The 25,130-nt window shown below is 39.4% G+C and overlaps 1 protein-coding gene across 1 annotated transcript; it reads right to left on the reverse strand.

Moving 5' to 3' along the window:
- Positions 1–30: 30 nt before the first annotated feature.
- Positions 31–24,856, reverse strand: LOC116303014 (forkhead-associated domain-containing protein 1). The gene is made up of 33 exons (XM_089029416.1): positions 24,581–24,856; positions 22,963–23,128; positions 22,230–22,474; positions 21,567–21,678; positions 20,899–20,963; positions 20,138–20,286; positions 19,501–19,699; positions 18,493–18,777; positions 17,732–17,809; positions 15,603–15,707; positions 13,773–13,880; positions 13,028–13,198; positions 12,600–12,668; positions 12,386–12,484; positions 12,132–12,231; positions 11,644–11,719; positions 10,675–10,915; positions 10,433–10,543; positions 10,102–10,221; positions 9,893–10,007; positions 9,606–9,804; positions 8,991–9,390; positions 8,535–8,673; positions 7,959–8,083; positions 6,716–6,820; positions 6,221–6,340; positions 5,478–5,578; positions 5,028–5,079; positions 4,290–4,403; positions 3,473–3,553; positions 2,887–2,958; positions 1,587–1,655; positions 31–843 (listed from the first exon to the last, which is right to left on the reverse strand). Exons 1-33 carry the CDS (start codon positions 24,677–24,679, stop codon positions 802–804), a joined length of 4,332 nt encoding a protein of 1,443 aa, XP_088885542.1. The 5' UTR covers positions 24,680–24,856; the 3' UTR covers positions 31–801.
- Positions 24,857–25,130: the final 274 nt, after the last annotated feature.

Here is a 25,130-nt window from a genome sequence, read left to right on the forward strand (position 1 = left end):
ACATTCAGTGTTAATAGTTATGGTCACTCATTTACTCAGTTAGTAAACTTTTAATATTTTACATCTTTTAGAACAGCATGTCATGTTCAGTTAGGCCCTGGCTAAACGAGGAAACATGTTTCCTAAGGTGGCAAAACTGCCATCGGGAAATAATGTTTCCATGCATCTTGGAAACATGAAATGGTTCTGCCGCACAGCAAAAACATTTTTTGCGTCTTGGAAGCAAAATTTGTTGCACGCAGTAATGTTTCGCATGTGGCTAAACTGGTAAACATCGAGGAAACATGCGCGCGGTAAACATATTTCTGGAAACATGTTTCCTCGTTTAGCCAAGGCCTTAGAGTTTTAGCTGGTTACAGCTGAATTCCATGGCAGCCATATTGTAGAACAAGCCAAGAGAAATTTTGTTTTGGGAAATAAAAGATCGTAATATTAATGCATCGCATCTCACCAATGCGACCCGGATTTTTCTCCAGGTTCTCTGGTTTTTCCTCCCTCCACAAAAATCAACTTCTAAATTCCATTCAATCAGGAATCGAGGGCCAGATAGGAAACAAGCCTCTGTGATTTTTCTGTTACACCCTCGTGAAACAAGGTGTATTTTTTTCTGTTTTCCAACATGGTTGCCATGGTTATTCCCTCAACGAGACTGCCCAGTGACTCTATTCTTTGACAGGCATTTTAAATATCATAAAAGTTAATATAAAAAATTACAAGCAAGCTTTTTTATTTGACCACCATGTTAACAAAATCGTAGTATTTACACCTTCTAGTGGGACTGTCTGTCTGTCTGTCTAGGTTCTATACGTCTTCTAATTCCAAGGTCATATCACTTCGAAGACCCTAGCATCATAATGAAACAAAAATTCAATTAACTTTTTGTTGTAAAACAATGAACAGTGATTATGAAGACTGTGACGATAGTGAAAGTGGTGTTGACAGTTTGAAGATGGTGATAGAAGTGTTAATGTTGTTGGCAATGGCGTATTGATGCAGAAGGCTGGCTCTTTAAATATAAAGCTGTCTTCTCAATTTTACTGAATTTGCGTTTTTCAGTTTTGTGGCCCGTCAAGTTGGATGCGCACGGAACCTTGAAAAAACGGTCTATACAATTAACCATTTTCCATACAACGGCTCACTGGTCAAACACAAAGCATTCAGTTGAGGTTGCAAGGTTCAAATTTGAATAATTCTTTGAAAGTACCGATGTATGGAAAATGGTAAATGGATTCTAATTCTTATGAGAGAAAATTCCTATTGTTTTGTTCATCAAATCGAGCTGTATTGGGAATATGCTGTTTTATTAAGGAGCATAGCAGTATCTTGTATACAGCTATTTCAAAAAAGGTTGAATACTGCATGATGAATAGATTCCAAAATCCAAGGGCATTGTGGGTCTTGTAATTTGAAATAAAAAGTAAATATACAGCAATTAACTCTACATGTAATTAGTATATTGTTTGAGATGCAATGCACTAAAAATAGAATAAATAATTACTATTAATCCTAATGACCCACAATGCACTTCGGTCTTGGAATGCACTATTCAGTATGCAGTATTCATAAAATGGCTAGATGTCACTTACCCGACTAGATTCAAGGGCTTGTAGTTTTAATGCAGTACTGTTTAGTTCTCTATCTGCAGACAGCAGTTCCTGTATAACATAGATAAACAAGTTTGAAATAACTGCAATCATTTTTGCATTTAATAGTAAGAGTAATAATAATTTCTCTAGAACTTTATTGTATTTCTGTCGCTAAGTATATAGGATTTACAGTGCAGACACACTGGGACCACTTGTAGAACGAGATTTAAGATTTAAGAAATTAGTCAGTCAGGAGAGAGCAAAATCAGTATTACATAGATCTTTTTCGAGTTCCAAATTACCGCCGTGTTCCTTAATTACAGTCTCATTTACCAACGGTAAAGACACTGAAATACCACGGACCTTCCCTGAATTCCACTGCAACACTTGAATATACTGCAGGAAAATAGGGCTAACACTGAGCAACAGAGAACTTGGAACCGGAGTATTGAATCGCAATATCTCATTCCCATGGTTGATAACATCTAAGATTTTTTTGATGTATAGGCTTCGTTTTGCTCCTGACTAATCAAAGTATGATAGACTATTAGACTTAAGTTTGATAGCTTCTTCAAGTGGTCCCGGTTAGTACTAGTGTACTTATGACTTATGACTTAGTACTTATGAACAATAAGATAAAAGACTGTATAAAATAAAACGTTTGAATTATGTGTTATTCACGACAGCCTTGTTGTAGGGAAAGAGCAATGCAAACATTTTACATGGCAAGAGAGTTCTCTTTTCTTCTGGGATAGCATTCCTATTGTGTTACACTTCAACATGGCTTCCGTGAAATAGTCCCCTTTACAGTTCCCTGCGACATCTTGAAAGCTAGCCGTGTCTTTTCATCGAAGCGAGACGAACGGTGAGCTTGCAATGATAGAGACCTTTTTTAACACCTTGGACAATTATTCACGTCTCTATCATTGCAAGCTCACCGTTCGTCTCGCTTCCATGCATCCATGTGTTTTACCTTTCAAGATGGCGCAGGGAACTGTAAAGGGGACAATAGACCTCTTCGGCTCTGACGTAATGTTTTCCCATTTCAGACCACATGTCATTCCCTAGAGTATCATTTCTTTGTTTAAGGTTTGCGCTCGGTTGCACATGAGAAGACACATGAATATGAATACAGCTCAAACAAAGAATCTTATTCTCAAGGGAATGACACGTGGTCTGAAATGGGAAAACATTACCCCAAGCCGAAGAGGTCTATTCCTATATAAGTTTATATAAATTGTAGCAAGATTTTCTATAGTCAATAAAACTGAACTAAAAAAGATCGTGTTATTTTACTTACCTTCTTGAGGGATTCTATTTCGTAATTTTTTCGTTTTAATTTTTCTGAAGATTTCTTTTTCTTCTTTTCGTCCTACAAGACAAATAGGTTATCAGCGCAGAAGAACACATAAAACCAAAAGATAGCAAAACCAACCAACTGAATGAACAAAGTCTTTGTTTTTCTGCGATTTCCAAAACTTCAAGGCGTGAAGCAACTATTCTTAAGCCCCGTTTACGCTGGCGATTTTTGCGGCGATTTTTGTTGTTGCGATTTTGTCCATAATAAATAATGGTAAAGAATTTACTTGTAATGTTTTTTTCAGGAAACCAAGATTTTCCTAGACGAATGTTTCTTTTGAAGGATAAGACAAAAGATTTCATATTTCCGAAAATTGCCACAAAAATCGCAGCAAAAATCGCCGCACAAATCGCCAGTGTAAACGGGGCTTTAGGGTTCAATCACATGACTCTAAAATCCTCGAGATGTTAATAACGATGAAACAGTCGATCTAACAAGAGAAGCTATAAATGAAGAAATAGTTTGTTATCGTCCAACAGCATGGCTACACCGCTACACCCCCTCGATTACTTCCAATAACGAGTACCTGATATTTAGTGAATTCATCTTGGTAACATGAATGTGATGTAGTATAGTGATCTCTGTCCTCGTAATCCATAGCAAATTTCTACAAGATACAAAGCGAATTATTCCCATAAAAACGAAATCAAACAAACCAAGTTTTTAGAAATACAGTATAGTCTAGCGTCATCCGATAGGACTTTTCTAAGGGCGATAAACTTGAATGATACATTCTGGTCTAGTTTCGGTGCAGACACCATATATAGCCTGCGTCCCTCCCTCCCCCAGAGCCCGGTTGTACGAAGCCCTGGGTAGCGCTATCCAACGGATAAATCTTATCCAGTAGATAAACTTATTGGATAACAGCATCGACTTATCCACTGGATAAGAATTTATCCGCCGGATAGCGCTATCCAGGCTTCGTACAACCAGGACAGGTGCCTATGGGCAGACAGCTTGGCTACGCAGGCTACACCATGTAAGACATAATGAACAAAAAGGATTTGTACCCAAGCTAGTCCTTAATACGATTAACCTGTTCACTAACTGTCCTATTTCCTCCCCTATACCCGAACAAGGCGTTCGTCTCGTTCCGACATGGTTACTAAAAGTACTAAAGAGAAGGGGAGTGGGGCAATGAATGGTTTGAAGGCCCAGGGTAAGATTAGCTATTCGCTAAATCTGGTGTATTTTATAAATACTTTTTAAACCTTCTTAAATAAATAAATAAAGTTATTATCTTGCTTATGTGCAAGCCAGTAGACATGCAGTGGAAGAAGAGCCACTCTGTGGAATCCACTGTTAATCCCATTATTTATTTATTATTTATTTATTATGTTAACCTTGCGTTCTTGTAGACATTTATTTAGTCTTCGTTGTTGATCGAGTTCGTCTCGCATTCGGGACAGCGACTCGCGAAGGTAGGCAATCTCTTCTTGTCGACCGCGCACATCGATCTGTCAAGAATGAGTATAAAATTAACACTGATGAACAATCACACAAGGTATCGACTTGGATAGGTTGGTGTACCAGACGCAACTCTCAATCTCCTACTCAGAGCCTGCGTTTCTTCTGGTCTGCGGCGTAGAACAAGGGCTCTGGGCATAATCCATTTTTTGGCGCATGCGCAATTTTTCGGAAGTGAAATATAATCAATGACAATTATGAATTAAAATAGATTTCTGTGTTTACTTCAGATCAAAATAAAAATTTGAAATCGGAAACATATATATATATATATATATATTTTTTTTTTTTTTGGCAATTGAATGCTTGCGCTTTTATACCGGAAGTCCAAGAAATCCTGGTCTCAAAAAGGCCAGAAGAAACGCAGGCTCTGGATACGAGATTGACGCAACTCCATGTTCTCACTATAAAAAGAAGCGCCGCGAGAGAACAAAATATTTTTGGGGGATGTGGGGTGGGATAGCTTGCACTTGTGCTTATGTTTGCGACGGCTTGCGTCTCTAGTGAGAAGCAGGTTTGACAGAAACGTTAATAAATACATGACAGCATCGACAGCCGGCTATAATCATAGTTTGCAGTTTTTGTACAAAAGTTTGATAAAGAGATTTCATTACCTTTAAACCTTTAGCTTCGGCTGCTTTTTGACCAGCAATTGACTGAGTTTGTCTGTAAAATACAACAGAACAAATAGGTTTCTCTTATTACTTTTTTACCCGTAGGAAGGAGGTAGGGGGTTTTTACTTTGCTTGTAGCAAGCAAACGAGCTACTTTCTTTTCTAGCCAGGAGACAGATTACTCTACTATAGTCTACAACTGGACCCAACAGCAAGCGCGCACGAAATACAAGTAAGACTGATAACAATTCGTACCAGTCTTTTCCCGCTACTCGGTTCATCTTCGCCACGCGCGCGTCGATAAAAGTGGGTCCAGCTTTGGACTGGACCGTTACACAAAAACCTGTGTTGCTCACGGAGGGGTAATGCAACGAACATTCGCTTTGCGACTTGAAACGCAATAGTGTTGAGCAACAAGTTGTTGCCCGATGATTAGAACGATTCTAATACCTGAGGCTAAGCAGATCATCTTCATATCCTCCCAACAGCTTCTCTTTTCTGTCTAGTCTCTCGTGTAATCGATTTATTCTTGATATAAGAAGCTCAAGTGCCTGCGTAAAAACACAAAGAAATTCCTAATGAGTCTTGAAATAACCAGATGTACCACAGGAACCCCAACCTCTCAGTTGGTCTGTCTGGTACAGCAGATGCGCACTGATTTATAAATGTTGAACTTGTTTAGTCTAAACCAAATTTTAAGCAATCATAAAAACAGCTGCAACTGTATACAACTAATTCATTGTGGCATAACATCAAGTGTAGATCTAGGAGAGGGGAGGGGAGGGGGTAGAGAATTGGAAAATAGGGGGGGGGGGGGGCCCAAAACCCCCCCCCCCCTTCTTCTATGGATTTCCTTAGAAATGTCATGTGGAAACTACATCTCTGAAAATACAAGGCTGACATTTATTGGGATGGACCCCTCCCACCCTACTCGAAATCCTATCCTCCCCCCCCCCCCCCCCCCCCAAACCCGGTTAAAAGGGATTGTCTCCCGATTTAACAGCCTATCCCAATCTGGAGGCATAATACTAACATACTAACAAATCACTCATGATTGTAAGCTGCACGGCTGCTATTAGCGCCTTAATATGCAGCCCGTAAAGTCCTCCACTGATCTTGTAAAGCGCAATTGAGCTCTTGGTAATGGCGCTATATAAATTCATCCTTTTACCTTTACCTTTCATCATTGTTACCTTTTCTCTCTCTTGTTCTATTTTCTCTCGTTCTTCTACTGGTACATGAGCCATGGATCGGCTGCCAGGGATTGGATCGATTTCTAGTAAGGAAGCTAATGTACGAGACAGCTTAAGATACTAAAAAGAAAAGGAATTTGACATTCACAATAAATTAAGGTGTTATCTGGCAACACAGCAGTGGCGTAACAAGAGTAACAGAACTGGAGTACGAGCGCACGCGTTTTGGCACGAAAATTTCCGCCAAAACTACAGGTAGCCCAAGAAAATAGGGAAATTTTGATTAAACCTGTATTTTCTGGGGGTGGGGGTGGGGGTGGGGAAGGGGTGGGGGTGGTCACTTCCCTCGTTGAAGGGGAAGATGGGTGAGAGGAACAGGCGGAGGGAGCGAGCGAAGTCAGACTTGGAAATAGGACAAAGTGAGACTGAAGGAGACTGAGAGACATGCTAATGCATTGTAAGGGGGTAGTTTGACCCAAGTTTTAGATATCTTACAGTCTTTTCACTGAGATCCAAGGATTCTCTCGTTTGTTTGTGGGAACTTTTCTCGAAGTTTGTCTCCACCAAGTTGGAAGAGGACTTCTCTCGAAGAAGACGCAACTGAAAGAATAGGCACAAGAGTCCTTCATAAATAATTACAAAGGTATTCAATACCATAGATAAGAACACTTTGAAATTCCTCAGACCTTTACTGGAACAAATAAATGTTCTACAAACAAATCCATGGTCCGGTTGTACGAGGGGTGGATAGCACCATCCAATGGATAAATCCTGAATTAGTGGAGAAAGTGTAGCCTGTGTTCAGCCGCCTCCCACTCCTCCCCCCCCCCCCCCCCCCATCTTTACGTTTTCCCCGTTTGGGGGAGGGGTGGGAAGCTGCTGTACACAGTCTAATAAAGTGATGCTTTTATCCAATAAATTTATTCTTTGGATAAGATTTATCCGTCTGATAGCGCGATTCACTCTTCGTACAACCGGGCCCAGAGCTATCCCTGAGAAACAAATAATTTAAAAAACTGGAGTATTCAGCTTTCCATGAGAAAAATAAACGCTTCTCACAAGCCTCCTTTGTCTCCAAAACCACAGGAATACCGTAAAGTAAAAATAACTAATTAAGTCTATTTACCTTAGAACGAGGCTTAAGGAATCGTCTACTTATCATCCTACGTAGAGTTATTTTCCGTGTTACTATGACGTCACTTCCTGTCTCGCTATCTACCGCTGACTGTCTTGTCTGTCTTGCTGCTGTTTCTAACGACTTTATTTCTTCCTAACACATTTATAAATACTACTGTATAAATAAATTGTTACAAGATTCAATCAAAGCACAGGGATCCCAAGTTATGTCTCTGTGTCAGTATAACTACTTACTCTAAGCTATCGTTTAAAACCTAATGTCTGCACTAGGCACTCGATTTTGGCAAGGAAAGGAAACTATATTTGCATTTACTGACAAAAAAACAAGCTTGGGCTTCCTGTGGATTCGTCTCACGAATCGACTTCACAAAATGCTTAGTGTCTATACTTGAAACTTAAGGCTAATTTTTTCATATTGTGTTTATTAATACAGTATCTTGGTCTCACATAAGTATACTCGCGAAATTTTTCGTATACCTGAGAAAACAAACATTTATTTTCTCACTCAAACTCTTCAAAATTCTTTACAAACGTGCGGAAAGGCACGCATGCGCAAACGTTTTTCTCTAGTGTCCATGTGATCTCTATAAACCGTACTTACCTCAGTTTGTATTTCTGACTCAGTTTTATGATAATCTTCTTCTCTATTCGCTATTGATGCTCTCAGTTCTGCCAGTTCGTTCTTTAGGACCACTATTTGCTGTAGCGATTGCTCGTGACTCGGCACTGGTGACAAAACAAAATCCATGCTTTGAATATTCAACAAACGACCGTGGTCACATAGAGTGGATCTCGTATGTCTGTAAAATGCCACGGCATCCTTTAAACTTCACACTAAACGATAATTGCTCAGCCAATGAAATTATTGGAACACGCAGCGCCGACAAGGTCACCGCACGGCACGGTACGGCACACCCGTACTGTGATCTTTTTTTACAGTAAGATATACCGTAGCATTCAAATGGCTTCATAATGTATATTGACGTATGTACGTACGTACTGACATCCTTTGAACCCGTCACGGCGTGCAATATCATTATTTATCTAATGAAATGGCTTGGACAAGGTATGATACGGCACGCTACGGCACGATCGACACGGCACGGCGCAACGCGACGCGATACGACGCGACACAGCACGGCACGCCACGATACGGCATAATTCTCACAATACTTACAAGGTGGTTTCAGTTGTTCCAGGATCTTAGATTTCTTCCTTAGATCCATTAAAGCTTCCTTCTGCCGCGCGATGACCTGGTCATGACGTTCACCTCGACATTGAATGCCAAGCTTGTGGAGCTCACTTAAATTTTTATTCTAGAATAAAAAGATGAATTGAATATTAGAACAGGTTCGGTTTCGGAGGGAGGGACCTCTAGTATAGACAAACTCTACTCAAGTGTCTTGCAAAGTCCAGGAATCCAACCCGAGATCCCAGAGGAATCTTATGGTGTACGTGACGTCATAGCCGCCATGTTGGTTGACTTGAACAAAAGATTTGGTCTTGGTTTATTTTTGTTATGTCAACCAACATGGCGGCCACTTCATTTGCTCTTTTTATTTCCATGTAGGAAAGAGATACTCGCCACCCTGAAAGGAGGAGAGGGTTATTGATGATTAAGCCTATTACTAACCTCCTCCTCGATAATTTCTATCTCGGCTTCTTTATCCTCCAGCGCTTCCACCAGCTTATCGGTGTACTCCATCAACTGCGTCCCCTTCTTGGCTGCGTCTTTTTTTTGCTTGATGAAAGTTATCTGGTGTTCGCTTAGTTTCTCCTCTCTATCCTCTATCTCTTTCTGTTGCTCGTCTACGAGCCGAGATAGTTGGATCAACTGCTTCTTTTGTCCTTCTAATTCTTTGTCTTGTTGGCGGATTCGCTCTTCGTTTTCTTCAAGTTTTTGTTTCTGTTTGTCGCTGAGTTCGCCGGCCATGTCTGACATTCGTGCCGAGGCTCCGGCGAGATCTCTACGGAGGGCCTGGACAACGTCGGCTTGCGCTTGAGCCTCTTTCTTGGCTTGGCTTGCTTCGCGTCTGAAATGACCAGCAAAAATAATAAGAAGGAAAGAAAGAAACAAAAGAAACGAAAGGTAGGAAGGGATAACGTAGCAAGAAAGCAAGAAAGCAGGGGAGAAAGAATGGAAGGAAGCAAGGGAGCAAGCAAGCAAGCAAGCAAGCAAGCAAGCTTAACGAACAAAGGAACCAACGAAAGAAAGAAGGAAAGGAAGGAATGAGCAAATTTGTTATACCTCAGAAGTAGAACCAGCTGTTCTAGTTTATAGACATCAGACTTGAGTGAAGCTTCTACATTCGTCTGTGGTATCGTCTCAGTCTCCACCGACCGGGTTTGTTTGGGTTCTTTCCTGGGAGACTGGGGTCTAGAGTTGTTTTCTTTTCTTGGAGATGGTGATTTGGATTCTTTACGAGGTGAAGAAGGTCTATGTTTTCCTGGTATGATAATAACACAAGGAATATTTAAATAAGAATCAATACTGAAATTATTGTCAGAAGGGTGATAGGCACTTTAAAGACTTACCTCCAGGTTGTTTGTGACAGGCAAGTTCCAGCTCTAATTGTTTGTTTTGCTTGGTTAGCTGTAGGAGTCGGTCCTCCATTGCTACAATTGTCCGTGCATGCTGGCGAGTTTGCACCTAAGAAGAAAAAAAAATGAACCATTTCAACTGCTGTTCTAAGCAATGAAAAAGTGATTGACCAAGTGATGTGTTGAGATTTAGAAAGACAAACCTTAAAGGAAGCCACTTCTTCGTGTTTGTAGTTTCTAAGTTCTTCTCTCTCGTTAATGACTTTGTTCAACTGTGTCTCGTGGTTAAGAGATATTTCTTGAAGCTGAACGAGAAGCTTGTTCTTTGGGAAGAAAGCAAGCAGAAAAATGGAAATTATGAAATTACGGATTTTTTCTCTCTCCTCTCCTCTCCTCTCCTCTCCTCTCCTCTCCTCTCCTCTCCTTTAATACTATTTCACTTTTTCTGACGATAATAATAATAAGGGGTGAGTGGCTCTTCATCCACTGAAATTAATAATAACGCTATAATAACACTAGTTCCTATTCCCTTACCTCATTCTCTTTTGTTTCTATCAGTTCTTTCTTGGCTTGTTCGTACTGTGACTTTGCCTCTCCTAATGCTGTCTTATAGCGATGCAGCTCATGTTCTTTGTCACTCAAAGCCTGTCAAACACAATACAAGAAATGCTTCAAAACATGCAAGCTTTGTCACGGTTCTACTCCTAGTACGTTACGCCCTTGACTGCAGTTAAGTCTTCAGTCAATTGCTCGCGTTACAAGCGTGACTCAAATACCTGTTGCATTTGCGTGACACTTCCGTGTTGTGATTCAAGGATCCTTCTCTCAGTTTCCACTGCTTCTCGTATTCTTTCCTGTTCTTTTCCTCTCATTTCTTGCATCATTTCATGTCGTTTTTCTTGTTCTTCTGCCTTAACCTCGGCAATAGTTCGTGCTATCTTACGTTCTTCGTCCTGCTTAGCGTCTTCTCGGAGCTTGAAGATAACATCTTGGTGTGTTTCTTCCATTTCAGAAATTCTATAACGAAAAAAATTCAGAAAATACAGAAAATGAAATTTCATTCCTTCGTCTTGCATTCCTTTATTTTCCCATTCCTTGTGTTTCATTTCCTATCCAGCTTTTTCTCATTTCCTTTACTTCGACTCTAGCTTTGTTTTTCTTATTTTTCACATTTAGCTATTTTTATTAATTTCTGCTAATTCTGCATGTATGCAGACACCAAGCAAGAGATTGACATTAAGACCATCTTGCTGAAGGCTTTAGACATTTTTAGCAATGAAGAGGCTAAAATAGCTACTCTGTAGAAATGCCACTGCTAAATCCCATTTATTTTTTATTCATTTCATTCATTTATTTATAAAATAACCGTCCTTTTTCACGAGAGTAGCACTAAATAGCCAGTGGCTTACAAACCTGTGGCCCTCATTCCGTAATCGAATTGGAATTTAAGAGTTGATTTTTGCGGAGGGAGGAAAACCGGAGAAGCACAGCGGGACTCGAACTCGGGTCGCATTGATGTGAGGCGAGAGGCTCGATAAAGCGAAAAATATATTTGCTCACTGACTAACATGACAGTTGAGTGTCTAAAGAAAAAATATCATTTTATTGCGTTTCCGAAATTTTTATTTTCGAAGGTATTTGAGAACATAAATCCAGGATTTATCTTCCAGAGATAATGAATACAGGTTAACCCACCCCTCCCCTCTAAATTAGTCCCCATCCCCTATATCACCTCTTGTACTTACTTTGCCTGTAGCTGTCTATACTTCTCTCTTTGTGTCTTCAGCTCTCTGCAAAGGTCATCGATTGTGGGTGCATTGTCTAAAAAAAGACAAATAAAATAACTATAGATTAATATTATTTATTATTATTTATTATTATTACTCTTTTTTAGGTAAGAGAGCCTAGGAACGAGTAATAATGAAAACATTATTATCTGCTTTTGTGTGACTGTTGTTGTCGTTGTGTTGTTGTTGTTTTAGGGGTGATGGTGGTAATGTAAACGCTATAATTTTACAGCTGTTTTCTTTGTTGTTGTTGTTGTTGTTGTTGTTGTTGTTGTTGTTGTTGGAGGCGGCGGCGGTGATGCATTCTCGTACCAAAGCCTGCGCTATTGCCGGCTGCTCTGAGAATGAAAATGGTGGTCATGGTGGTGGTGCTGGTAGCCATTGTTATCCTTGCAACTTTTTTCGTCTTTGTTGTTGACGCTGTCGTTGTTTTGCATCATTCTTACCTTCGCCGCTGTCATCAAAGGCAACCCCAGCTCTTCTCATCGTTTCCTCTGCTCTTTTCTGCCAGGACATTTCATTGTTAAGAAGTCGAGTCATAACATCCTGACCATAAGAAATGACATCAATGTTAACTACTGTGATATTGGTTACCCTGTGTTAAAACGCTATCATCTTAAACTGACGTCCAAAATACTAATTTGGTCACCCTGTGGATACGAGGAGGAGAACGCACAGGGATCCCAGTTGGTCTACTAACCTTTATCCATAATAAGGAATCATGAGTGTGTAGTTCTTCTAGCTTTGTTACTTCTTCTTCAATGGTTTTGCAACTACGGCCATACTTTGATAGATGTCGCTGCGAAAAATAAAGAAATAGTTACAAGATCTGAAAAATACTAAAATCTATAACACAATAATTGCCACAAGTTCTCTACTCTATGAAGTAAGAAGACGTTTGTATGTTTGCTTACCTCCATGTTTTCCATATCTTTACGTAACGTACTCATTGCTTCTTTCAAGTCCGCTTTTTGGGTCTGTGCCTGAAAGCAATCGTGAAAGTGTTACAGTTTTTTTATGAAGTGTCCAGTAAAGCATGGATTGATGGATGGACAGACGGACTGACGGACGGATGGATAAGTTTATCCCTGTTAAGCCCCGTTTACACTGGCGATTTTTGCGGCGATTTTTGCTGCGATTTTTGTGGCAATTTTCAGAAATATGAAATCTTTTGTCTCATCCTTCAAAAGAGACATTCGTCTAGAAAAATCTTGGTATCCTGAAAAAAGCTTTACAAGTAAATTCTTTACCATTATTTATTATGGACAAAATCGCAAAAACATCGCAGCAAAAATCGTCGCAAAAATCGCTAGTGTAAACGGGGCTTTATACAAGTGCTTACCTTGTCTTCTGCCTCAGCATATTCATTGATTTCCTCCACTAGTTTCGCGTTCTCTTGGGACAAATCTTTGATATGATCAAGCAGTTCATCATCGTCTAGTTCACGGTTGGCGGGCGTTTTCTTGCCTCCAATAAATATATTCTGAATTGCTTTTCTTCTAAATCGATCAAACTAGAAAGAAGAAAAAGAAAATTATTTTTACAAAGAAAAATCATTTGGGGAGAGGGGGGCAAGTCATATAACAATCATTCCGGCCCAGGTTGGGTAATTCTTAATTGGTATGACAGGGGAGAGGCAAAAATGTTAATATTTATTAACACGCTTTCCGACTAGTGTCGTACTTCCGAGTACACATCTTAACAAAAAACGCAAAAAATAAAGCGAAAAATTGTTCGCAATGATTAGGCCTCCACCTCAAATAATTCGAAATTTGGAAAGCAAAACCAGTCACGACGAAAATTTAAAAAAAATATCTTTATAAATCTGCTTTTTCGTTTTGTTACTGCAATAACAATGAAGCTAAAGAAGAAAAAAAGAAATTCAAATCTAAATCTGTGTTCCATAAAAATTTTCTTCTTAGGAAGGAGTGCTAGGAGAAATAGGGGAGGGGGGGGGGGGGGTAAGGATGTGATGCTCAAGTCTAGAAATGAATGCCCTGTGTTACTGCAGAGTGTGAAATTTGTGTGAAAGGTCGTGACAAATGGAAAAAATATATCGTGGGTAAGCAAACTGAACAGATACCTACCCTCTTTTCTAACTGCTGCATGTCGACCTTCAAGAGTTTCTCAGCTCTGTTAGCATCCAGGAACTGTGCCTTGGCATGATCGAGTTCTTGCAGCAGGGAACGATCGCTCTATATAACACAACAGCAAAAGACAATCATTAATGAATAGCAATTAACAGACCTTTCTAGCTTGGACAGCGTGTCATTCTCTAAAGTATCATTCCTTTCTCTAACGGTTGCGCATGCCAGACACATGAATATGGATACAACTCAAACGAAAAATCACATTCTCAAGAGAATGACACGTGGTCTGAAATGTGCAAAACATTACGCCCAAGTGGATTTGGTCCATAGATCTCTTTAGCTTGGACCACGTGTCATTCGCTAAAGTATTATTTCTTTGTTTAACGGTTACGCATGTGAAGACACATGAATATGGATACAACTCAAACAAAGAATATTATGTTCAAGGGAATGGCACGTGGTCTGAAATGGGAAAACGTTAGGCCAAAGGCAAAGAGATCAATAAAAGAGGGGTTTCACGGCAACCTGTTCAGGGCAAAAAGAGAAGTTGTGCGCAGCAGATTCTATCGTGTGAACACCATTGCAACGTTACGCGCAACACGCAAACACTACTGCGCAATGCTCAGTTCAGCCAATGATAAACGATGCTTTAAGAAATGCATAAAGCGTGACTTCCGTTTTTCCACCATTCTAGTCTAATAATAAGATTCATCCGCCTAATAAGTTCAAACCTATTATGATGATTTTTTCCCCATCTATTTACCTGTGCGAGGTATGGTCGTGGACCTAACTGCCTATGCTATTCTAGTCTAATAATAAGATTCATCCGCCTAATAAGTTCAAACCCATTATGACTATATTTTTATCTATTCACCTGTACGAGGTATGGTCGTGGACCTAACTGTCTATGCTTTTCCAGATTTGTTTCTATTTCCGCTAATACTTTCTCCAGTGTTCCGTCAGCCGAGTGCAAGTCGCTTTTCTTGGGGTTAGCTGCGTCCATTCTGTCACCATAGTCTACAGTACCACTACACCCTAAATTCTGCGTGCCTACTTCACTGTCCCCTATCATATCATGATCCCATCCATCAATGATATCATAGGTCGTGTCTAAGCTATTTTCTTTCTGTCTGTCCATCTCCTCAGTGAGCAAGTCAGTCCCACATGGTGGGTCTAGCACGGCTGATGATAGTGAATCAAGAGTTTGAAGACGAGAATCTAACTTCGTTGCTTTTGTTTGTTCTATCATCTCCTCAGTGAGCAAGTCAGTCCCACATGGTGGGTCTAGCACGGCTGATGATAGTGAATCAAGAGTTTGAAGACGAGAGTTTAACTTCGTTGCTTTTGTTTGTTCCATGCTGGTCTTTCCTATCTCCCTTATGTTGTCTACGGTCGTAATACTGTCTTCCTGGTAAAACGTTTTGGGGTAAGAACATTACCAATGTTAGATCAAGAAAGTCAACTACTACTTAAAAATATACTATGGCAAACTTTACATACATGTTTTGATAGTGCACTCGACTCTCCACTGACGTACCTGTCTGTTTTCATTCGCGTTTTTCTTAGTACTCTGTCCAGCTCGTCCTGTAATTAAGACCCCCACCCCTCCCCCTCTTCTACTGCTATGAGCAAATTACTTCCCCACGGTGGTGGTGTTGGAGTTTTGTGAGGCTGCTACATACCTGTCTGTTTTCATTCGCGTTTTTCTTAGTACTCTGTCCAGCTCGTCCTGTAGTTAAGACCCCCACCCCTCCCCCTCTTCTACTGCTATGAGCAAATTACTTCCCAACGGTGGTGGTGTTGGAGTTTTGTGAGGCTACCACATACCTGTCTGTTTTCATTAGCAGTTTTCTTTACTCTGTCCAGCTCGTCCTGTAGTTCAGACACCTGCCTGTTACGTTCTTTGAGTTGCTTCTCAGTGCTCTGGAGTTTCTATGGAAACGACAAAAGAAATAACGAATTAGAAAGAATACTAAGGAGTTTTGCATATTTCGTTCACTAAATTTCATATCCAATCGAGACAAAGACTGAGTTACAAAGAACTCGATAGCTTACAGTCAAACTTGCCTTAAGCCTAACAAAAGCATCAAGCGAGGCTAAATTAAACAAGTTTTCCGTATTTCAAAACATAGTAGCCTATTAAGAAACAGTGCCTCTTACCAATACTTCCATTGATTCCTAAACACGTCATTAAAACAATAATTTAGAATAGGTCTTTCTCTCTTGCTTGAAGTAAGAACTCAAATCTTAATTATATCGTTAGCTAACTAGAGCTTGAGTACCACGAATTAGTTTAGCATGGCTTGGTTGAGATTTTCAGTACATTGTTAAATAACTAAGTTTACTTTTAAAATTCCACAATGGATGACGATTTTTACAAACAAAAGTAACCAAATTACACTGACACACACACATATACAATCAGTTATGTAGGACGTTATTAAAAAGCGCTTAGTTTAGCGTAGATTCCATGCAGTGTCTTAGGTGTGTGAGAGTTGATGCGTGGCGTTTTGGCTGGCGAAGTCAAGGTTATGTTTGGGATAGAAGTTCGTAACTGAGGTGATAGAAGTATCCTGGTTTGTTTATACAAGTAATGATGATCAGTGACGGTAACAATAGGTTTCAAGTGAGAGTTAATTGTTTTTATGTCAACTAAATACAGAGTAAACAGATAAGATAAGACAGTGAAATAAAGTGAAGACTCACTAAAATGAATAACTAAATAGACTGTTAGGCCCCGTCCACACGTATCCGGAAATTTTTGTATCCGCAAATTATTTTTTGCGGATACGAAAATGTTTGCGTCCACACGCAGCGTATTCGAATCGTTTTCACCGTCCACACGTATCCGTTTTCGTAAAATTTCCGGATACGGATACAAAAATTTGCGGGCACGTGTGGACGCAACCCGTATCCGCAAAAAAAATTTTGACGGGCCACAAAACTGAAAAACGCAAATTCAGTCAAATTGAGAAGACAGTTTTATATTTAAAGAGGAGAATAATCGATTTTGTGAATTCTTATTGAAAAAAAAATTCATAGCAATGCATGATAATATACTCGTGTTCTGGTATCGTGGCCCGTCAAGTTCCTTAAATTTGGATGCGCACGCAACCTTGAGAAAACGGTCTATACTCAGCGTTAGCCTAACTTTGGCATTGGAATATTCACTAAAACCAAAAAGTAAAGTAAAAAAATGCACGACTTCGACCATACAAATGCTTTGAAATTCCAAGGACCTTCACTGGAACACGTGTGAATATATTCTACGCAAAATCGAGGTTTATCCTGAGCAACTGAAAACTCGAAACTAAGCTATTTAGCCTTTTGGGACATCTCGGGAACCCTGTGGCATTGCCCCGCTCCCTTTTCCTTTCTTTCCTCGAACCATTACCCCACACGAGAATCTCACCATAGGGTTCCCAATCACAACTATTAAACCCCAAATAGAGTAAAACGATAGGCCATTGCATTTCTACTACTACCACCAAGATACTTCGCAAATTTTCTTTCTTAGGCCCTGTCTAAACGAGGAAACATGTTTCCCTAAATGTTTCCTAAGGTGGCAAAACTGTCAGGAAACATCGGGAAACAATGTTTCCATGCGTCTTGAAAACATGTAATGTTTCTGCCGCACAGCAAAAACATTTTTTGCGTCTTGGAAGCAAAATTTGTTGCACGCAACAATGTTTCGCATGTGCGCGCTAAACTGGGAAACATCGAGGAAACATGCGCGCGGTAAACATATGTTTCTGGAAACATGTTTCCTCGTTTAGCCAGGCCCTTATTCCAATTTGTATTTCCTCATGAATAGTAAGTCTAATTACATGTAACGGACAAAAAAGTGTGCAAAGAATACTGTTAGTTGTAGTTAATGACGCCCTATTGCGATGGTTTAATACAGAAATCATTTAAACAAAGGCTATGCATTGGTGTAAAATGTTTCATTTTCTCACCTCTTTGTGTGAGGTGAACTCGCGCTCTCTCTTGTCAGCTTCCATCTCAGCCTCCTTGCTTGCCTTTTGACGAGTGAGCTGAAAAGGATCAAAGTAAACTGATTATTGAATAGATTGGACTATAGAGGTTTTGCACTATCACGTGCCGGTGCCCATAATACAGCTTGGACTGCCTGTGGTTAGATAGCAGAACAATAAAATCCCTTTGCTCTCGGGAATTGAATTCTTCCTCATGTAAAACGACTGTATTGTTCCTGCCATCTAACATGGCTGCCGTCACGTGGTAGTGCAAAACTTCTATAGAAAAACTTGGAACAAAGAATACCTTTTTATCTATCCATTCAACCGTCTAACTATCCAACCCACTTCTCTCTACTTCCTCCCTCCCTTTTTTAAAGCCAGGCATTTATTCACAATTCATTAACTATTTTGAATTTCATTGGGTTATTCATTTAATTCCACTCATTTATTCATATTCAACTATTCATCTGTCTCCGTCCCTCCACCCATCCATCCATCCCTTTCCTTCCTTCCTTCCTTCCTTCCTTCCTTCCTTCCTTCCTTCCTTCCTTCCTTCCTTCCTTCCTTCCTTCCTTCCTTCCTTCCTTCCTTCCTTCCTTCCTTCCTTCCTTCCTTCCTTCCTTCCTTCCTTCCTTCCATCCATCCATCCATCCATCCATTCCATTCGTCCCTCCATTCATCCATCCATCCATCTATCCATCCCATTTCCTTCCCTCCATCCATAACATCGTCTGGTATACCTTAGCTGATATTGTTGAAATAGTCACATCCTTCTCCCGCAGTTGTTTCTTCAGTTTCTCAATTTCTATCTTCGCCTGTTGTACAAGTGAGTCTTTAGCAGAATTATCCCGCTGGAGAGAGTTTAACAACGTTGACGTCTGCGTCTTCTGTTTGTTTGCCTTGTCCAAGTCATGGGTTAGCTGTGCTATCTTGCGGTCTTTCTCAGCGAGCTGTGTTTTTAGTGAAGCCAAGGTGTTTGTTGTTCCGTTGGGGTCTTGTTTAACTTTGATAATTGGGGTTGATTTCTGGAGTAAAATGAAAAGAAAACGAAGAGTAAAACTAGAGTATATTGATGTCAATGCAATGAATAAATGAAAAGGAAATAATAACTTTTTTCCATTTCTTTTTCTTTTCTCCGATGCGACCAATGTTGGAAGGGATTTTAAAAAACCATTCAATCTAAACAGACCACGCGATTTAATGAAACCCACGAACAACCTCCGGACTGATTTGTGAAATTCATAGAAGGGATGTGAACAGGAGGGGACACTTAAGCCCCCCCCCCCCCCCAACTTCATGGGCGGATCCAGGGGTTGACTATTACAAAGATTTTACCAGGATTTAGAGAAAAAGGGTGGGTGACTGTTACTAACAATATACTAAGAAATTTGAACAAAAGTGGGGTGGCTACTCACCCCTTTTATTGCCCATGGGTCTGCCCCTGCACTAACCTTCTCCACAGGCTACCCCATGTGTTCTCCGTTAGGAGCTCTTTGTCCCCCTCCCCCTCCCTTGACTTTTTTGTCCTCACCACAGTAATCCCAAGGAGCAAAAAGAGCCAAGGAGATTCCTCCAGAGGAGGCTACTCCTGCACTTCTTAGCCCCAATTTTAAAGTTTCCGAGGTTCCCCCGGATTACTAAGATCAAACCCTACCTCCCCCCCCCCCCAAATCAAAACTATTTCCACTGTCCCTTGGAAGACCTTGGAAGATTACAGCATTTTATTTGAAAACAAAAGCACTAGTTACCTGAGAGTCCAGTTGCTGTTTCAATGTATTAAGTTCTTCATTTTTAATGTGCAGTTGTTCTTGATAGCTCGTTAGTTTCTGTGTTACTGTTCTGTGAGCTTCTTCTTTCTCCTTGAGCAGTGCTTGAAGATGGGAGTTCTGTTGTCTTAGTTCACCAACGATTCCAATGCTAGAGAAAGCAGATTCCTCTCCGCCACCCCTATCAATGAAAAAACGTCAAAAATAATTATATCAATGATAATATTTTTAACTAATATAAAAATATTTTCTTGTACCAAATATAACAGTTATAAAAAAAATAATTTTCACACGCAAATAGCCCCTTTTTCTTTTTCTTCTTCTTCTTTCGCACTAATTGGGGACACTTTTCGCTTACACGCACTATCACAACATTCAATATTCTATGCACACAACATTCAGCTCATATGTTGATTTTTACGGAGGGAGGAAGCCGGAGAACCTGGAGAAAACCCTCGTAGCATAGGAGAGAACAACACATCAAATAAACTCAATTCATAAGTGGCGACCGTAGGGCTTGAACCAGCGACCCGAGCCGTTGGACTCACAGCGGTGAAAGATGACGCATTAGGCACGAACGCCACCCATACCACCCAAACCACTACAAGTGGTGACTTACCTAAATCCATAATTGTTGGTGGAAAGTTTAGACTTCAAATCAGCTACTTCATCTCTGAGTGAATTGATGACTCCGTCTTTACGATGACACTCTGTCTCATAAGACGCAAGTCTACTCAACTCGTCACCCATCCGAAGAAGCCTCTCTTCCTAATTTTATATGAAAACAACAAAATAAAATAAATTATTATTAATATCTGACCTCACTATTTCATCATTTTTTAATTTTTATTATTATTACTTTATTTCAATGGGATTCCCATTGTTTGGGCTTCCTGTGTTAACTCTCTAGTAAGCGACCATCTCCCATAAGCAACCACTTTACAGTGGCCCCTGGGGTGGTCGCTTATGGGAGAGTCAACTGTATTTCCTTCTGGTCTGAAATGGAAAAACACTAACTCCAGGGGCAGATCCAGGATTTTTAAAAGGGGGTTGACAATTAAAGGATACCCGTCCTTGCGCCATTACCACAGGAAACCCATAAAATGGTGGGAAAATGGAATCTTAAATTGACAGAAATTAAATTTGAAAGCTTTAAGTAAACTGAGTGAAAGCTTTTCCAGTGTATTAGGATAGGTACGTTATTTATTGAAGAGAAGGGCCCCGGGGCTTCAGAGGGGAGGGGAGGGTCATCAGTAAATAATTTGTGCAAAAGGGGGGAGGAGGGGGTTGGGGTGACTAGTCAATCCCCTCACCACCCCTGGTTCCAAGGTAAAGAGGTCTATTCTGGGCCAACACATTATTTTATGTCATATAACTCACCAATTCCTCTGCAGTTTTTTGTCCAGCTTGGTTTGGTGATGCTCCCACATTTTCTACCCACCCACCTGTTGAGAAAGACAATGTCAATCAAAGTTATTCAAATATTAACCTTCTCGCAATCATAAAGAGAAATTTATTACCTTTTAGTTCCGTGGATTTTAAAAGTATTTATCAAACTCATTAATAATTCATGAGGAAAACACAACAGAAATCATGACCGTGAAGAGTGTTGTAAATCTGATACAAAACTGTGTTCATTTGCATAAACTTTAAGTTGGATTTTCTTGCCCAAATTCACTTTTAGTGAAGCACAAAGGAACTAACCTAGACGTTTGATAAGTCATATACAGTATTCGTGTCCGTGATGTATCAGATATACAATCACTCGGCTATGCCTCGTGGTTGTATATCTGATACAACAGGGCCACTCATACTGTGTATATATTACATATAAATGATTTAGTCAAAAAAATGGATGTATGTGAGTATATCTCCCAATGAAACACGCGCAATAGAAATATCAAATAAATTGCAAAAGTGACTTGTAGAATATGATTTTATGACATTTTTAATCACAAAATTAAAGTGTTGTGGAATATGCGACCTCCAAAATCATAAAATTAACATGCCGAGAAAATTTTATGTAATAACATTAATAACCAGTGTACCTCTGGACATCATGGGTGTACGCTCTCTACCAGCAGAGAGTGGTCTTGGTTTGGTGACTCCAGCGCTAGCCGGACGGGACCTTAAAGGAGGGTGTGGCATTACCCCTCCACCCTAATAAATTAATGAAATCCATTAATATTTCTTATCAGGAAAAAAACTTGATAAAAAATATCTCTGTATGCATCTGTTTGTTCGGTATTGGGTTAGGAGGGTGAGGGGGTAGGAGGGAGGGGGAGAGGCAAGGGAGTGATATGGTTTGATAGAGCCCCAATATCTACCATCCACTGTTAGATAAACACCAACACCCTAAAATATCATCTGGGCTGATCAAAGTCAGGGCACAGCTAACTTTACAGATCAAATCTCAAAACAACTCCAGGGCTGATCAAAGTCAGGGCCTGCCTAATGCACAGATTGAAAATGGAATTTAGTTTGGTTTTGCATGGAAAGGAAAACTGGAGATCACTGAGAAAAAACTCTTGAATCAAGGGAGAGATCTATCAACCTCTTCTCATATGTGAACGCAAGTCACAGACTCAAGGAATCTGTTGAAGCCTGTGACTCATACATGTGGTGAGAGACATGAGGGCACGACAGCTTTAAGTACAGAGTGTAAGTACAGCTAGACCACCCCTAAAAATTTCCCGATTCAATTCACTCACCCAAGAATCAACCCCAGATCTCATTTCACTTGCAATTCCAGCACTTGGTAGATTAACTGACTGCGGACCTTGGAATACAGGCATGCCATCTACTATAGATGACAAGGCAGTAGAAATGTATGGTAGAGATGTGGAGTTGTATTGTGAAGAAGGTGGAATTGTATTCATCCATGGTCTGCCTGATGTGAGGGAGGAGTATTGAATGGGTGGTACTTGATCAATAGCTAATTCATATCCAGGATTGCCTGAAATATTTGTTAAGGAGCTATTTTACAATAACTTACAAATTTCTTGTGTGCTGATTGGTTATTTTTTATTATTAATAAGTATGACATCTAGGCTAACCATGAGTAACGGAGAACATGAAACTGAAGTATTTCGATATAACTGGTACATATCGAACTAATAATAAATAATATTATCAAATTCATTAATAATTCATGAGGAAAACACAACAGAAATCACGACTGTGAAGAGTGTTGTAAATCTGATACAAAACTGTGTTCATTTGCATAAACTTTAAGTTGGATTTTCTTGGCCAGATTCACTTTAATTTTGAAAATTTTAGTGAAACACAAAGGAACTAACCTAGACGTTTGTTAAGCAATATACAGTATTCATGTCCGTGTTGTATCCGATTTATATCTGATACACCACGGCAACTCATACTGTATATATTATATAAATAATAATAATAAATAATAATAAATACTAATAACTAGTACAAGGATACCAAACCCAAATCTGATGATATCTCCTGGCGCTAGTCTCACAGCAGAGTTCTGCACCCTGTGTTCATTGACGTAAGTGCCATTAGCAGAGTTCAAATCTTGTAGAATAAAACATCCCTCACACTCGTCAAACTCAACTACGGCATGTTGTTTCTCAATACTTGAAAACTGAAATATGAAAGCAATGAAAGTGAATTATATATAGTGGTCAAACTCACCCTAGTATCATCGAAAGCACATGGATTAGTAGAAAATAGGTAGAAGCATCAGAAGAGGAATAAAACACATTTTCAGCCAATCTCCAAGTGATTTATATTACTGCATGATCATGGCATTTAAGCAGTCAAGGATATTTATTCCTTTTATAACTTCTAAATTTATTGCTACGCACTGATAGAGACAATTGTTGGGATGATTTGGGAAATCACAGGCAGTTGCCGCTGCCATAAATCAGAGTATATAAAGGTAACAAAAAATTAATTTCATTGACAAAAGTCTGTTGCCCGATTTTCTTGTTTTGAAGTCCAGTGTATTTTGGACCAGCACACATAGTGCTCAAAGAAGACAGTCATAAAAATATAAATTAAAATTGTCATTTGTTTTGTATATGAATGATGAAATAGAAATATTGTGTTCATGCTACATATGACTCTGGGTTCATATTAATGGCCAATCAACAGGCAGTGTCTGTATAGCCAAATGCCAATAGCCCACTTCTGAGATATGCTTCACTTGTCATGCACAAAAGTTTCAGTATGAGGCTGTGTGCTAAATGCTCAGTCTTTCGTGACAGGCGGTAAGATTAAATTAAATTTAGCCTGTGGCCTCATACTGAAACCTTTGTGCGTGACAATCGAAGCATATCTCGGAGGTGGGCTATTATGCCAGCGCTCTTGACCGATCACATTGAATTGTCACTCGTTGATCATCAGTACATCCAATATGGCAAGTTATCATGTCCAGCCTTAAACCAGTCATTACCCAGCCATTAATTTAACCCTGGAAGCAGGATACTAAGAAATCAATAATTATAGGAGTTATTTTATAAAAGACAATTGCAGCTGTTAACATTATTTTGTTATAACTGAAATTATGTCCATGATCAATAATCCAACAACAGCAACACAGAGCATCAAAAATGCAATTAAACAGGGTTCTAATGAAGTTATACTCCCAGTATTTATATCCTTTTTGTACAATGCTTAGCAGGACACAGCAAACACTCACTACAACAAAGGAATCTCCATGTAAACAATGCAAAGTGACAGAAGTTACTTGGTTTAGAAGATGATCCTAAACATTGTATTATTGTTAAGAACACACAAAAGTGAATAAATATATTATCTAATTTTTCATCTATGTAGATGAAGTGCTATTCTTTTTATGATAGTTAGAGTAAATTTTAAGAAATTCTACGTTGTTTGGTCATCCCTAAACAAGAAAGATTCAAGAGAGCTTTAAAATATGTTTGAGAAAAGTTACTGCCAAGCTCCAATTTCGCGAGAAAAGAGCTTTGAAAATACAAAATTCAGAGCCTAGCGTTAACAGAGATATCCCTAGACTATAAAATATCCATTACATATTATTTATTTTTAAAGATTGTAGAGTTTTTGTACTCACTGGTAGAGTAATATCGCTGCCTTCACGACCAATAGTAGTCACAGCATTCCTCAATTGATAGACTGAACTCCCATCTTTCGACCTCAAACAACCCTTCATCTCGTCTCCAAAGGACTAAAATGATTCTCTCGTATCAAAATGATGCTATTAAAGCCTAGAATAACGTTCTAATTGATAATCTTTAGACATTATTAAGAGTCTGTTGTCTTAAAAATGGCGGATAAACTAGATGGATTAAATATTCGTATTTGGTTATATCGCTATGGTAACGGCTCAGTTCTCAGTCGGTTGTGTTAATATTTATGAGGTTAAGAATCCTTAAGGGAGGGGAGGGTCCTCGATAGCTTTTCATAATAAGTTTTAAAAAAAATTAATGACTATTAGAAAAATAAGGGATGGATGTATGAATTATTAGTTTATTTTTTTAAGCTTTATAAATGGAGATTGTTATGTCAATCCGTACAGTTTGATTTACCCCTCCATCTTATAAAAGGGCAAAAAAAGTTGCCCTCTCCCCCCCCCCCCCTGCTCCCCTAGCACTATACGAAAT

Source organism: Actinia tenebrosa, unplaced genomic scaffold (assembly GCF_029948245.1).
Source record: "Actinia tenebrosa isolate PJP-AT-01 unplaced genomic scaffold, QUT_ActTen_1.0 PGA_scaffold14__42_contigs__length_11649687, whole genome shotgun sequence".
NCBI classification, from domain to species: Eukaryota; Metazoa; Cnidaria; class Anthozoa; order Actiniaria; family Actiniidae; genus Actinia; species Actinia tenebrosa.